The sequence below is a fragment of the Scyliorhinus torazame genome, chromosome 3 (genome assembly GCF_047496885.1).
Source record: "Scyliorhinus torazame isolate Kashiwa2021f chromosome 3, sScyTor2.1, whole genome shotgun sequence".
Lineage (NCBI taxonomy): Eukaryota > Metazoa > Chordata > Chondrichthyes > Carcharhiniformes > Scyliorhinidae > Scyliorhinus > Scyliorhinus torazame.
In genome coordinates, this window is record NC_092709.1 from 259,849,713 (window position 1) to 259,866,421 (window position 16,709).

A 16,709-nucleotide genomic window follows, 5' to 3' on the forward strand; every position below is an offset into this window, starting at 1 on the left:
TACTATTCCCAAATTTAGGCGGAAGAGTAGAACGACACCAAAGAGGCCCAGTGTAGGGGCCACGACAACACTCGCCGAGAAAGGCAGTTCAACACAGGTGAAAATGTATGGGTCAGAAATTATGCCATTGCCCCATATGGGTAGCAGGAATGGTCAAGGCCAGGACAGGACCTGTGTCGTATGAGATGCGTGTGGGAGAACACATAGTAAAAAAGCGCCTGGACCAGGTGCGGGCTTCAGATCTGTTTCCTCCCTCGGAGCTGACTCAGACCAGTATACCGAGGACTAGGGAGAGTCCTCCCCGACAAACCATTAACGCCCCTCCCGCACCACTGGTGAGGACATCGGACTCCGATATGGACAACATCAATAATGTTGCAGCTGTCCCCCTGCTACCGGAGGAAGGGCGAACCGCCCCTCAGGCACTCATCGGAAAAGACGGGCGCCTAGTTGTTATAGCCCCCCCCACCTCAGAGGCTTAAGTGGAGGATCTGGACCCAGCGCAGAAACTAAGCAGGAGACCCATGAGTCACGAGGACCACAGGAGCTCCTCGGACATTGGGGGGAGGGGTGTAATGACTTGGGCAAGGCCTTTGAGATTGGCCATTAGAAAATTAGTTCCCTGATTAGTGGCCCAATCAGGGAACCGCTTTCTCTGTATATAACGGAGTGTCCGATCCTCTGCACTCCCAGTGTAGACAGCAAGCTGAATGCACCTGGGTGTTCGGCTGTTGGTTTTGTAAATAAAAGGAATTCTGGTGAAGGGACTTATGCCTCCGTGGACTTATTACCAAATGGCAGAACCCTGAGGACCATTGATGTACAGAGGGATCTGGGCGTTCACATCCATAGTTCCATGAAAGTGGCAATGCAGGTGGATAAAGTGGTCAAGAAGGTTTCACAGGATGTTGCCTGGTCTGGAGGGTGTTAGCTCTCAGGAGGGGTTAAATAAATTCGGATTGATTTCGTTGGAAAGACAGAGGCTGAGAGGAGACGTGATTGTGATCTACAAAATTATGAGAGATATAGACAGGGTGAATAGTCAGAAGCTGTTTTCCAAGGTGGAAGACTCAATTACAAGGGGGCACAGGTTCAAGTTGAGAGGGTGAAGGTTTAGGGGAGATGAGCGAGGAAACTTTTTCTCACAGAAGGTGGTGGGTGCCTGGAACGCATTGCCAGTGGAGGTGGTGGAGGCAGGCATGATAGCAACATTTAAGGTGTATCATGAATGGGCTGGATTGGAGGGATACAGATCATTTGAGCAATAAGTAGTAGGTCTAAATAAGGAATCTGTATCAGCACAGGCTTGGTGGGACGAAGGGCCTGTTCCTGTGCTGTAATGTTCTTGTTCTTTGTTCAATCAGGAATGGGTTCCTGACCATCTTTTTCCCTCTTCCTTTGTCCTGGACTACTGAAACCAATTGTAACCGTCTCCCAAATTTATTGGCTGCAATTGGGGTAACTTAGTAAAGACCAGGAAAGAGTCCTTCTGAACTATCTTCACTAACAAATAAGAGGACAGAAATCAACTGGAGATCATTGAAAAATGAATTAAGTTTTTTGGTTTGATTTACTAAGATGTAAAAAAAAAAATGCATTGGACTCCATTTATATTCTCATGAATGCCATGCACGTACACAGTAATTGAACCAAATTCTGTACATAATTACGATCCAGGCAAGTTAATAAAGAAAGAGTAAGTGTTATGAAAATCCATTTCCTTTTTAATTTAAAGGTTACCTCTTTCCGGTTGTTGAGGCCCCATGGGAGGAGGGTACGAATCTTTATACGTGGTTATGTCAGTCATGTTGGACAAGTAATCAGTGCTGAGAAGACCTTTGTGCCCATTCTTGAATGCTAAAGCATGTGATGTGGCCTTCTCTTCATCTTGATCAAAGGGAGATGACACTCTCTAAAACAAGTGAAGAAAAGGTCAAAGAGTATTAAATTACACCACGAGGGTATTCGTCGCATTCTTTCCATAATTTGTTAATGATCAGTATTTGCCACTTAGAACAAGCTAAATTTGAGATTACAAATTCAAACCACCAACACAAAGTACTGATACTTACCACACCCTGTGGCAAAATTCAGGATTTTAAAAATGTCCTCCTCATCAAATTCAAGTGAATATTTTTCATAGACTCCGACAGTAAATGCTATTTGACTAATAGAATGAATAGGGCTACATGCCATAATTCTGTTCTCACCTGGTATCCACATGCACTCACTTTATAACAAGAGTTCTTAGATGTCGTTTAATGTCGAGTTGAGGTGAGCATTTGAGCTTCTCATGGCTCCACACTGATATAAATGATTTATCGTCTTGGTTGTCCGGCATTCAGTAGGATCGTTTCCCTAAGGTTTAGCTCACTTGGCTAGACAGCTGGGTTGTGATGCAGAGCGAGGCCAGCAGCGTGGGTTCAATTTCCATACCAGCTGAGGTTATTCATGAAGGCCCCAACTTCTCAGCTTTGCCCCTCGCCTGAGGTTTGGTGACCACAAGGTTAAATCGCCACCAGTCAGCTCTCCTCCTCAAAGGGGAAAGCAGCCTATGGTCAAACAAAGAACAATACAGCACAGGAACAGGCCCTTCAGCCCTCCAAGCCTGCGCCAATCACATGTCCTATCTAGACAACCGTGTGTATCCCTCTATACCCTGTCTGTTCGTGTGCCTATCCAGATAAGTCTTAAAGATCGCTAACGTTTCTGCCTCAACCACCTCACTTGGCAGTGTATTCCAGGCCACCACCACTCTGTGTTTATAAAAAAAAAAAACTTCCCCCACAAATCTCCACTGAAATCTCCCCCCTCACCTTGAACTTGTGCCCCCTTGTAATTGTCACTTCCAACCGTTCACCCTATCTATAACCCTAATAATTTTATAAACTTCTATCAGGTCGCCCATCAGCCTCCACCTCTCTGGATGGAACAATCCAGTTTATTCAATAAAATCTGGGACTATGGCGACTTTACCTTCCTTAAGTACATTCTGCAAAGATTCAACTGCCTCTGGGTAAGGCAGTGTTGGAGCAGAGACCACAAGTAGATCTTAGGCTGCTTACATTCATATGCAAAACACCTTCTTAAGGTGTATGGCAAGGACACTTCGTGTTTGGCCTTATCCAAGCACTGTTGCTTCACAGTGCCAGGGACCCAGGTTCGATTCCTGGCTTGGGTCACTGTCTGTGTGGAGTCTGCACATTCTCCCTGTGTCCTCGTGGGTTTCCTCCGGGTGCTCCGATTTCCTCCCACAAGACCCGAAGGAGACTGTTAGGTGAATTGAACATTCTGAATTCTCTCTCAGTGTACCCGAACAAGCACTAGAATGTGGCGACTGGGGAGTTTTCACAGTAACTTCATTGCAGTGTTATGTAAGACTACTTGTGACACTAATAAAGATTATTATTATTAATATAGCAGTTAATGCACTTCCATTCATGTGTTTGTGCACACATTCTGAGGCCTCAGCAATGTGGCCTAATATCTAGGCTATTATTTTTAACTTCAAATCAATACCATGGACAGATATTACTTTCATTAAAAACTGGAAATAAATGGTCTGCTCTTGGTTTTGTGAAGTGATTCAAACCAGCTGGCTGAAATACAAGAATGTATCATGAATAATGGTGCCTTAATATAGCATTGTTTGAGATGTTAGTTATTTGGACACTGTTGATTAAAGTTTCTGGTATCTCGGTGAATTCTTCATAATTCCACCCACATGGCGATCAGTGACGCCGAAGGTTTCTCAACATGCAGAAATAGATGCTTCTTAAATCATTCAGGGAAGGGCTAAACATCTGGACAGTTCTGAGAAAGTAAAACGATGCCATCTTCCTACAAGGTTAAGTAAATAAAGCTCTAAGTGATAATAATAGTGGTTAATTATGTTAAATTTGGAGGTATTATAGTCATTATTGAAAGACTCCCGTTCTGTTTTACAATTTCACTTGATTGCCACAAAACTCTCTTTTGGTAATTCACATGGGCTCACAGTAAAATAATGGGTGTTGATTCAAGGAAGCTTAAACCTGATCGTGATTATATCCCAAAAATGACACCACAATTATGTGCAATTATAATTATCTGAACTGCTAAGGAGATTTGGGCACAAAAAGAGCTGTTTCTTTACAATGACCTGCGATTTTCTTTGCAATTAAGCCTCCATTAACAGCCACAGATGGTCAGTGAAGTACAAAAGTGGGAATCTGTGCTGTTATTTCACGAGATTCTAACATGAGCAAATTCCCATTAAAAATGTGAGGTTAATTGAGGAAAATTCAGCCCCATTATCCTAAACCTGTCAGTTAACGTTCTACAAAGGCAAATGACTGTAAATGCTGGAAGTCTGAAATAAAAGCAGAAAATGTTGGAAATACTCATCAGGTCTGGCAGCATCTGTTCTGGTGAAAGATGATTGTTCTGAAATATGACTGTTTCTCTCTTCACAGCTGCTGAGTATGTCCTGATTTTTTTTTTGTTTTTATTTCAGTTGTTTTTTCTCTTTATTAACTTATCACATTGTCTAAGAATGGAACACTTTCCACTCCAAGCACCAAGGGAGTCATTTTCTGGCTTTCTGTTGTGCAGAGGCCTTTTGCACACAAATTGTGGGCTATTTTGCACCCACATTTGCCATCAGCGAGAATGGCGATGCGGGAACAAAATACCGCGAGAGTCAGGAAATTAGTTTCTCACTGGCGAGATCTCATTCCCTGATCATTCCCAGCCCTTGCCAGCGACATAACACAGGTTCCGCTGGAAGTGCCAGCCTGGCAGTACCAACTTAGCAGTGCTGACCTGGCAATGACAACTGCATCAACCTGGCAGTGCCAGCAAGTGTCAACCTGTGCCCAGGGGCAGGACCAGAGTGGGCCATCTGGGGAGCCCAATTGGGCGAGATCCTGCGATGTGTGGTGGGGGGGAAGGACGGCAAGGCCTTTTAAGGGCGGACTTAGCAATGATGGGGGAGAAATTGGCTTAGCTGTCGGAGACAGAGGGCGATGACAGATGACAGTGGAAGCCAGTGTCCTTTTGTGTACCACAGGGATCGGTGCTGGGTCCCCTATTGTTTGTCATTTATATAAACGGCATAGATGACTATGGGGGGGGGGGGGGGGGGGTAGGAGCAGTAAGTTTGCGGATGATACAAAGATTGGTCGGGTAGTTAACAGTGAGGTTGAGTGTCTTGGGTTACAGGAAGATCTAGACGGGGTGGTCAAATGGACAAAAACGTGGCAGATGGAATTTAACCCTGAGAAGTGTGAGGTGGTACACTTTGGAAGGAGTAATGTGACCAGGAAGTGTTCAATGAATGGCTTAACACTGGGAAGTTCTGAGGAACAAAGGGACCTTGGAGTGTTTGTCCATAGATCTCTGAAGGCAGGTTAATAAGGTGGTGTAAAAGGCATATGGGACACTTGCCTTTATCAATCAAGGTATAGATTACAAAAGCAGCGAGGTCATCTTGGAGTTGTATTCAACTTTGGTGATGCCACAGTTGGAGTACTGTGCAATAATGCTCGTCACATTATAGGATGGATGTGATGGCACTGGAGGGGGTACAGAGGTGATTCATCAGGATGCTGCCTGGGATGGAACGTTTAAGTTATGAAGTGAGGTTGGATAGGCTTAGGATGATTTCACTAGAGCAGAGAAGACTGAGGGGGGACCTGATCGAGGTGTACATGTTTATAACAGGGGTGAATAGGGAACAGCTGTTCCCCTTAGTTGGAAGGTCCAAGGTCCCTTTGTTCCTGAGAACTTTCCAGTGTCAAGCCATTCATTGAACACTTCCTTGTCACATTACTCCTTCCAAAGTTATGAGGGGACACACGTTCAAGGTGAAGTGTAGGAAGTTTAAGGGGGTTTGAGGAAAAACATTTTTTTACCCAGAGGGTGGTGATGGTCTGGAACACACTGCCTGGGAGAGTGGCAGAGGCAAGTTGCCTCACATCCTTTAAAAACCTGGATGAGAACTTGACATGTCATAACATTCAAGGCTATGGACCAAGTGCTGGCAAATGGGATTAGGAATACAGGTCAGGGTTTTTTCTTATGGCGGTGCAGACTCGTTGGGCCAAAGGGCCTCTTCTACACTGTATTATTCTGAGATTATTCTGTGAGGGCAGTGAACAGGAGAACCTGGCGTTGATGGGTGGATCCTGGCATTGAGGGAGGAGCGGGCATAGAGGGGTGACCTTGTATTGAGGGAGGGGGGGGCTGGTGGCAATTCTGATGCTGTGGTTGTGAGGATGGGGAAGAGCCCCCTATAATTGTGTGGTGGCAGGAGGCAGATCCCCAACACATTTGTGGGGGGGGTTAACGTAAGTTCTGATCAGTGCACCCTTTAATCATGGCATCCCAATCTCTGTGGAGCCGGCCTTGTTGGCTCGATCAGGCATTGCCCCATCAGACTGATGCTGTAAAACACACACCCTCATTTTTTTTTTGTCAGAGTGGCTCAAGATTTGGCCTGAAAACTCAGCTGTGCATCTGAAGAGATGCAAGACGGTTTTCAGTCAGAGCCTGACACTCCAACAAATTGAGGGAAAATTCCACCCATTGGGCTGATTCTCCCGTCCAGCCTGCTACAGGAACACCACGGGCGAGCCGGGTACAATGGAGAACTCCATTGACATCAGATGGGATTCCCTGGTCGTCAGGCGGACGCGGCCAGAGAATCCCGCCCATTGGCTTAAATCTCTTCCGGTCCACAACAGTGATCCTGTGTTGCATGTTTGGACGCTACAGAAGTCCTGACATGTGCACATATACTGAAATTGCTCAGGAGATTTAAACTTTCAGTAAAATTATTTGCATTGCCTGGGATCTTCTGTCCATGTCTCCAACACTGACTTGGAGGTCGGAGACTTGGGCCAGATTCTCAGGACTCACTGGATACTTACCCAGGAAATGTTGAGCTATTAATACCAGGCCTAACTCCAAGAAAAGCCAGTGTAACAGAACTGAGCACTGTAGCCATGTAAAATGGCTGACTCCCGATTAGAATTGCCAAACCCCGATTTAAAATGGCAAACGGAGGAGGCTGATGGGAAAATCAGCCAACAGGACTCAAACAGACAGCTGCAGGTAAAATTGTGTATTCGTCTCTGGGGAAGCCAGACCGAATCGATACCTGCAGCCATCAACATAACAACACCCCGGCCATCTGCATATTAATCAGCAATCCCCGGGAACAATTGATACAAAATAGACACACAAAGCCAACCCAGACCTTTCGGCACCAGCAGGAGCTGACACAAAGAGAGGTAAATGACCACCCCTCAGTCAAGGAATCGCTCAAACCAAGTGATTGGGACCAAGTCCAATCACTTGGAACCAGGTACAAGGTCCGCCCCGAGAGGCGGGAAGCCCCTGGGGACTATAAGAATAGGGGCCAAGTTCAAATTGACCCTTCTTCTCCGCTCTGCACCCTTCGAGACCCTTCTGCAAGAGAACGTAAGTTTTACTCCAACGATCGCTACCGGATAGGCACTCCTGACTATCGACCTGTACCAGCTTTGAATCCCGCAGGCTCAGAACCCATTCGAAAGGCCATTCATTTCCCTGACCTGGTGGGCCATTTCCAAAGTTAAGTATTGGCATGTTAGTTGTAGGAAGTAGCTTAGAAGTAGAATTAATGTATAAGTATTAATTGCTGTATATAATAAATGAGCATTGATTTAACTCTTACTAAGCGGTGTGTTGGATTATTAATCATTACTCGGACTTGAACCACGTGGCGGTATCAGAAAGCTACCTGGCGACTCAAGAGCAAAGGTGACAGAATAAGAGCAATTAAACTGAGGCTAAAACGAGCAACAGCGCCATAACTGACCATCCCAATCATCACCTTCTCTGACCCAACCTGACTCCCTGCCACCACCCTTCTCCCCACCTGACTGCCCTCCTGACCTGACTACCCACCAAACACCAACTGCCCATTCACCGATCAGCTCACTCACCCATCCATTCATTCAAGCACCGGCTCACTCATTCATGCACTCAACCGCGCATTCACTCACTCACTCACTGGCACTCATTCATTAAAACACTGGATCATTAAAAACTTACCTGGGTACAGCAGACATTATTATAAAAAGGGAGGTATGTCCTCTCCTCCCCCCAAATCTGCTATACACATTGGCCTTTCTCAAGAGGTTGCACTGGTCCATTTCTGCATCAGCCTGGATCAGAAGTCTTGGCTGCAAATGAGCAGTTCCGCCAGTACACAGAAAATTTCACAGGCAGTAGCAATGCACTCAGCATTGCTGCTGACTGGAAGACCTGGGCCATTGGAAATCTATGACCGGAAAATTGTTTGCTGCAATCACCTGAATTATCACTAACCATGAGACTTCCTGACAGTGGTACGAAGTTGTAAAATTATCATCAGCATCAAGCAAACCCAGGTGAGGTACAACACAGCACAGGTACAGCGCTGTCAACAGCAGGATAAAGTTGCCACTTCTCCGCTCAGCCAACTTAGCTCCAAATTCCGAAAAATAACTTATATTGCCATTATGAACAGGGTGTCAGCGGTGGACCAGTGCAAAGCAGTGCTTAATGCATTTGTTTCAACGCTGAGTGATTTGTGACTGAGAAATGAGCAAACCTAGAGTCCTGTCAAAGTGCAGAATTAGCGGTTATTTAAAACATTCAATACAAGCAAAATAACTGCATGTAATTTCAAGAAGGTAAAGTGCTCCCGTTCACTGGGTAAGTAACTAAAGTATTAAATGAAGATAATAGTGGTATTTACAGAGAATTGCACTTGATTGCCACAGATATGTTTTTAAATCTCATGTGGTACTTTTGGTGTTTATATGTTAAAGGTGCAGTACACATGCAAATTGCTGTGGTTAATTTATGGCAATGGCTGCAGTTCTAGGGTAATCCATTGACTGTAGAGACCATGGGGCATCCTGAGGATCTAAGGAGGGTCTGTATAAATGTGAATTCTTTGAATAGCAGTAATAATCTTTATTATTGTCACAAGTAAGCTGACATTAACACTGCAATGAAGTAACTGTGAAAATCCCCCAGTCGCCACATTCTGGCGCCTGTCCAGGTACACAATGGGAGAATTCAGAATGTCCAATTCACCGAACAACACGGGCAGGATTCTCCGCCGGCCTGATTCTCCGTTTTGCCGGCGCCCGGGGGTTTCCCGGCGGCGTGGGGCTGCCCCTCAATGGGAAACCCCACTGACCGGCTGGCGTAATGGAGAATCCCGTCGGCGGGTCGGGACAGAAAAGTGACGGGGCGGAGAATCCAGCCCCACGTCTTTCGGTACTTGTGGGAGGAAACTGGAGCACCTGGAGGAAACCCACACAGACACAGGGAGAACATGCAGATTCCGCACGGAGGGTGACCCAAGCCGGGAATCTAACCTGGGTCCCTGGTGCTGTGAAGCAACAGTGCTAACCACTGTGCGCCCGTGCCGCTGTCAAAATGTGTTTTTTAGGTGTAGTCACTATTGCTTTTTTAAGAGCGCATTGGTCCAGTTTCCTTCCCCTGTCATTTCAGAGTAAAAGAGTCTGGCAATGTTTATTGGCCAAGAGCCTGGAGAGAAACTGGTGCTTTTGACATTCTTTTCTTTTCATTATGTGATCCATCCTTCTCACCATCCATCTCTCCAACCTTATCACCATCCATCTTCTCCAACCATCTCCAACCTTATTGACATTCTAGCAGGGTGGGGTTAAAAGAAATGAGATGTATAGGGGAAATATTTGCCAAGGCCCATTTTTGGAGCTGGGAGCTTCACTGCGCAATCACTGCTCTGTCTTGTTGAGGTAGCCAACATACAGACATTGTGCTGCCTTCTCATTTCAATGATTTCAGCATCCGGCCAAGCGTGACATAGAAACATAGAAAAACAATAGGAGCAGGAGGAGGTCATTCAGCCCTTCAAGCCTTTCCACCATTCATTATGATCATGGCTGATCATCCAACTCAATAGCCTAATCCTGCTTTCCCCATATCCTTTGAACCCCTTCGCCCTAAGTAATATATCTAACTGCTTATTGAAACCAACCAATGTTTTGGACTCAACTACTTCCTGTGGTAATGAATTTCACAGGCTCACCACTCTCTGGGTGAAGAAATTTCTCCTCATCTCTGTCCTAAATGGTCTACCCCGTATCCTCAGAAGGTGATCCCTGGTTCTGGACACACCCACCATCGGGAACATCCTTCCTGCATCTACCCTGTCTAGTCCTGTTAGAACTTTATATCCCCCCCCCTCATTCTTCTGAACACATGCTGCTGATTGGCATCATGCTTAATGAAGGGCCCAACCTGTGTGAGAGGAACTTCACTTATTGTACACATGTTGTTGCAGACTATTTGTGAAACACTTAAATAAGCAGCAAAAGGGCAGAAAATAGTGCAATAGGAAGGAGGGCTCCCAGGTCTTCTGAAGTGGTGCTGGGGGCATTGCTACCGGAAGTAGAAAGAAGGAGATACACCATGTTTCCAAAGGGTGCCAGTGCCCCTCAATGAACAACCAAAAAAAGGAATAGGAGCAGGTGGCCAGGGAGGACAATTCCCAGAGTCTGGCTGTGAGGATCTGGCATTTGTGCCAGAAGAAACACAATGACCCCACATGGGTGGTCAATGTTAGTGGTGCATCTTCAAAGAACATTCAGATTTTCCACCTCATCCTCATACACCTGCCATTGGGGCCAGCCTCACCACCACCACTACCACCCCCCCCACCCCCCCCCCCCCCCCCAACCCTTGCTTGCACTTATCATCAGCTATTCAGCAATGGCAGGCACATCACATAAATACTTTGTCACATAGTGAATGACATTCTTCCCTGACTCTTGCAGGACAAGGGGGCCATAACAGGAGGGGGGAGCGCAGAAACAGTAGAGGTCGAGCATGCCTGAGCTCTAGTGCAGTGCATCATGGGGCTGATTGTCACAGAGGCTGTTGCATCTGGCATCAATGAGAACTTTTGTGATGGCGGTATATTCCTGCCTTTTGGTCCTTCTCAAATATACCTCACTGTCATCTTGCGATCTGGTATGAAGCATAAGTTGGAGAGGGTATTGCCTCTTGCTTTCTTCCCTCGCCCCAACCCTCCCATTCTTCTTTCAGACACCCAAGTGTTGCATGTTGATCCATTGGAACCTCATGAGGAAGGGTGACAGCTAAACTGATGTCTGATGAAGAAGCATTTACCTGATCTGACACTCACGGCACCAGATCAGATGGTAACACTGCTTAGCGAGGGTTGTATCTGCATGTGGTGAACCACATGGTGCTCACGAGCTCTGCTGCAGAAGACTCAGATGTGGACTTCAATAGGCAGCGTACAGGATGGTTATTCAGGCAAAACAATCTGTTCTCTATGAAGGGGCATGGATGATTCTGGTTCCAACTTGGCATAGGGCTTCATGGAGGGCTTGCAGCCTATCCTTTGCAGCATGGAGTTGGTGGCCAACACTTACAGATGCACTCATGATGCAACATCTACGGGTCAACATCTCCGCTTCCATTGCAACACAGGCAGAAGTCAGTTGACATCTGTAGCCATGTAAAATGGCTAACTCCCGATTAGAATGGCCAAACCCCGATTTAAAATGGTGAACGGAAGAGGCTGATGGGAAAATCAGCCAACAGGACTCAAACAGACAGCTGCAGGTAAAACTGTGTATTCGCCTCTGGGGAAGCCAGACCGAATCGATACATGCAGCCATCAACACAACAACACACCAGCCATCTGCATAGTAAGTAGCAATCCCTGGAACAATATGCTACAAATTAGTAACACAAAGTCGACCCAGACTTTTCGGCGCCAGCAGGAGCTTACACAAAGAGAGGTAAATGACCACCCCTCGATCAAGAAATCGCTCCAGCATTGGAGAATATTGAACCAAGTGATTGGGACCAAGTCCAATCACTTGGAACCAGGTACAAGGTCCGCCCCGAAAGGCGGGAAGCCTCTGGTGACTATAAGAATAGAGTCCAAGGTCAAATCGCTCTCTTCCCTTCTTCCCCCGGCTGCACCCTTCTTCTCCCGGCTGCACCCTTCTTCTCCCGGCTGCACCCTTCTTCACTCTCTCTAACAACAGCCGAAAGAAACGTAAGTCTTACTCCAATGATCGCTACCAGATAGACACTCCTGACTATCGAGCTGTACCAGCTTTGAATCCCGCAGGCTCAGAACCCATACGAAAGGCCATTCGTTTCCTGACCTGGTGGGCAATTTCCAAAGTTAAGTATTGGCCTGTTAGTTGTAGGAAGTTGCTTAGAAGTAGAATTAATGTATAAGTATTAATTGCTGTATATAATAAATGAGCGTTGATTTAACTCTTACTAAGCGGTGTGTTGGATTATTAATCATTACTCGGACTTGAACCACGTGGCGGTATCAAAAAGATACCTGCCGACTCAAGAGCAAAGGTGACAGAATTAGAGCAATTAAACTAAGGCTAAAATGAGCAACACATCTGTTCTGCAATGAAAGCTCAGACAGAGGTCATGAGATCCACGCTTATTGTCATGCAGGCTCAGACTGCTATCACCATGGCCATGGATATATGTGTTTAAAGAGGCTTGCAGGCTTTTACAGAAGTTCAACAGATTACTAGGATTGTAATGCCAGTGACACCATTCAACATGACCCAACTGTGCTCTCTCAGGGTGACAATATTTCTGCCCCAGTGCTGTCATTCTACCAATTTCCTTACTTTGTCTGTCAGCCAGCCCAGACTGCAGTCACTCATATCATTTGGTGCAGGCCAAAGCAGGGCCCACAAGGTCCAACACTGCTTGAGGTCATAGAAATATAGAAAATAGGCCATTTGGCCATTCGGGCCTGTTCCACCGTTCATTATGATCATGGCTGATCATCCAACTCAGTAACCTGTTCCCACTTTCCCCCATAACCTTTGATCCCTTTAGACTCAAGAGTTAACTCTTTTTTCAAACATACATGTATTAGCCTCAACTGCTTTCTGCAGTAGAGAATTCCACAGGCTCACCACTCTCTGGGTGAAGAAATTTCACCTCATCTCAGTCCTAAATGGTTTACCCCACATCCTTAGACTGTTCTGGACTCTCCGTCATCGGGACATCTTTCCTGCATCTACACTGTCTGGTCCTGTTAAAATTTCATAGGTTTCTATGCGATTCCACCCCACCCCACACACATTCTTCTATACTCCGGTGAATTTCTAACCAACTCAATCTCTTCCTCATATGTCAGTCCCATTTCCCATGAATCAGTCTGGTAAACCTTCGCTGCACTCCCTCTATAGCAAGAACTCAGACTTCCTCTGTCCAGTACTGCCACTGTTTTCTAAGTGCTCTGCTATTAAAACGTTTTCAGTGGACTCTCGCATTTCCCCACTACTGATGTAAGGCTGTCTATAATTCCCTGCTTTCTCTCTACTTCCCTTTTTAAATAGTGGGGTTACATTAGTTACCCTCCAATCTGTAGGAACTGTTCCAGAGTCTAAAGAATCCTGGAAGATGATCACCAAATCATCCATTCTTTCTCTCACCACTTCCTTCAGTACTCAGGATGAAGATTATCAGGGCATGGGACTTTTGTGGCCTTCAATCCCATCAATTTCCCTACTAATACTGATTTCCTTCAGTTCCTCCCTCTCTCTAAACCCTGTGTTCCCCAACATTTCTGGTATGTTATTTGTGTCCTCCTTTGTGAAGACAGAACCAAAGTATGCATTTAGTTGGCCAGCCATTTATTTGTTCCCCATTATAAAACCCCCTTTTTCAGACAAGAAGGGGCTTCACCAATCTTTTCCTCTTCACGCACCTACAGAAATCTTTGCAGTCAGTTTTTATGTTCCCTTACTCTATTTTTCCCACTTTAATCAATCCCAATGTCCTCCCTTTGCTGAATTCTAAACTGCTTCCAATCCTCTGTTCTGCTGTTTTTCCTGACCAATTTGTACGCCTCTTCCTCGGATCTAGTATTATCTCTAACTTAACTTGTTAGTCATAATTTGTTCACCTTTCCCATTTTATATTTGTGCCAGACAGGAATGAACAATTGTTGAAGTTCACCCATGCGACCTTTGAATGATTGCCATTGCCTATCCACAGTCTTCCTGCAAGCCACCTGTATTTATTCCCTTTGTGAAAGTTAGCAGCCTTCTACCAGCAAGACTGCAGCTACTGAGGTGTCACTACATAGGAACAATAGGACTGGCAAAAACACCTGCAGGACAAAGGGAATGTAAAAGGATAAATAGTTCAATTTGATTTGTATTGTAGCAACCGAACTGGAGAATTGCAAATGTTACAGCCTTGTTCAAAAATGTGTAAAGTTAACCCCATCAAATGCATAGTTTTTTGAAGACGTAACAGAAGGTCAATGAGGGTTGATGTGATGTACATGGCCTTATAAAAGACATTTGATATGGTGCCTCACAATAGACTTTTGAGCAAAGTAATTGAAAAAAAGAGACCGTAGCAACATGGAAACAAAATTGACTGAGTGACAGGAAATCGAGAGTGGTGGTTAATGAATGATTTTTGGGTTGCCTGGGCTTGCAAAATCCTACCAACTGTCCTGGCTTGAGACAATTCACACCTCTTTAATCTGTGATTATCCCTCTCTATAGTCTGGACCTGTAAAAACGTAATGACCTGCAAAGACTTGCATTCAAAGTATCATCTTGCATCACTGACTTTGTCTATATATGTGGTTGTGGAACCCACCTCTTCACTCACCTGATGAAGGAGCTGCACTCTGAAAGCTAGTGATTTGAAACAAACCTGTTGGACTTTAAACTGGTGTTGTAAGACTTCTTACTGTGCCCATCCCAGTCCAATGCCGGCATCTCCATATCACGGAGAAATATGAAGGGATTAATTTTGGTTAGACGAGCAATATAAAATTAAGGGTACAACTCAAAGGGTGTGCAGAAGCAGAGGGATATGTGTTTATATGTTAAAAGGTCATTGAAGATGGCAGGGCAGGTAGAGAGCATGGTTAATAAGGCATGTACTATCCTAGACGTGACGAAGAGGGACATAGTGTATAAGAGCAAGGAAATTATGTTGAACTTTTATAAAATATTAATTCAGCCGCAGCTAGAGTTCTGTGTCCAGTTCTGGATGCTGCACTTCAGGAAAGGTTGTGCAAGACACTGGAGCGAGTGCAGAAAAGATTGGTGAGAATGGTCCCAATAATGAGGAAGTTCAGTTATGAAGATAGATTGGAAAATTTGGGGCAGTTTTCCGTGGAAAAAAGAAGATTGAGAGGGGATTTTATAGAGGTATTCAAAATCATGAGGGGTCTAGACAGAGTAGTTAGGGAGAAACTGTTCCCACATGTGAAAGAATGGTGAACCAGAGGGCACAGATTTAAAGTAATTGGCAATAGATGCAAAAGCGACTTGAGGGAAAAAAAACTCCTGCAGAGAGTGGTTAGGGTCTGCAATACACTGCCTGAGAATGTGGTGGAAGCAGGATCCACTGAAGCATTCAAAAGAGAATTAGGCTCTTATCTGACAAGGGAGAAAGGGCAGGGCTATGCGGAGAAGGCGGCGGAATGGTACCAGGTGCATAGCGTGACACCAAAATCATTCCTGCCACAAGTTTGGAGATTCTGCCGTGTTGGCAGCCTTGTGGCGCAATAGGTAGCATCCCTACCTCTGGGTCAAAAGCTCCAGGTTCAAGACCCAATCCACAACTTGATGACCATGGAAAGTGCATTTATAAAGTGGGCAAATAAGTTGACTATCAGCCTGTAAATTCTTTCACTGCACCTGATGGCAGGCATTAAGAACAGGAGAGTTTATTGAACAGCCACACTGCAGAGAGCAATGACAAACCACAATGGTACTTTGCCAAGCATAATCATGGACCAATCTAATGGAAGTCCATGGTTGCCAATGCCCTCTTCAGGCATGATAGCTGATGGAACCAGTGGTGCTGACTTGTGTGATGTGTTTAGTGACTGAAAACAGTGATTTGGGGAGTTACACACCAAATCCTTTGCTTTAAGGATCAGTACCTGTTCCTGCCAATTCCCGATTAGACACTTATTCTTCATGCGATTCGCATTGTCTTCCTGCGCTCCACCGTCCCCGGCTTCCTCTGGAAGCTGCACATTGACATCCTCCTTACATTCCCGGCTGGGCATCTCTCCTGCAGCTTGCGCTTCACTTAGCGTTGGACATCCGTACTGGTCCCTGCCTGGTGGCCTGGCTGCCTCAGAGCAGGCAGCGGTGCCTGCCGTCCCCCTCCCTCCCACCTCTCCCTCCCTCTGGGGGCCGGCTCCATCTTTCCCAACAGTTAACCTGGCTGCTACAGACTCGTCGCACACCACCTGCTCCATCTACAGAAACCAGCAGCAGCTGCCGCCGCCACTCTTTATAAATATCCCTCTCTTGGAACAACAGGCGGTTGCTCGGAAACCCTCTCAATGCACAGAGGAGCAATCGCCGCGTTAACCATGGCAACTGTAAACAAACAGGGAGCCAATAGCAGCTCAGGCTGCTGGAACTCATGGCACCTCCTCATCCAAAGTAGATGACAGTGAACACTGCTGAAGCTGCTTTGGATAAACTACATTCAAATAGATCTGCTCTGTTAAAACTCTGAGAATGGGTTCTGCATAGAATTTACAACGGCAGCCCTTTGCACCTAGGTCCTTACTGTACTCCACACCAGGCCCCTCCGAATTTGTCTCAGCTACACATGTTGCAGTGAGT

General features: G+C 45.7%; 1 protein-coding gene across 4 annotated transcripts in view; it reads right to left on the reverse strand.

Annotated features, from left to right (window-relative positions):
- Positions 1-16,390, reverse strand: part of spag8 (sperm associated antigen 8) — a 76,545-nt gene extending 60,155 nt beyond the window's left edge. For 2 of the 4 annotated variants that reach the window (XM_072497160.1, XM_072497163.1), the window contains exons 1-2: positions 16,010-16,389; positions 1,741-1,912 (exon numbers count right to left, since the gene is read on the reverse strand). In XM_072497160.1, coding sequence (XP_072353261.1) covers positions 1,741-1,912; positions 16,010-16,333 — 496 coding nt within the window. In that variant the 5' untranslated portion in view covers positions 16,334-16,389. Of the gene's footprint in view, positions 1-1,740; positions 1,913-16,009 lie in introns of all 4 variants that reach the window. The other 2 variants (XM_072497162.1, XM_072497161.1) reach the window with 2 other exon arrangements.
- Between the last annotated feature and the right edge of the window lie 319 nt (positions 16,391-16,709).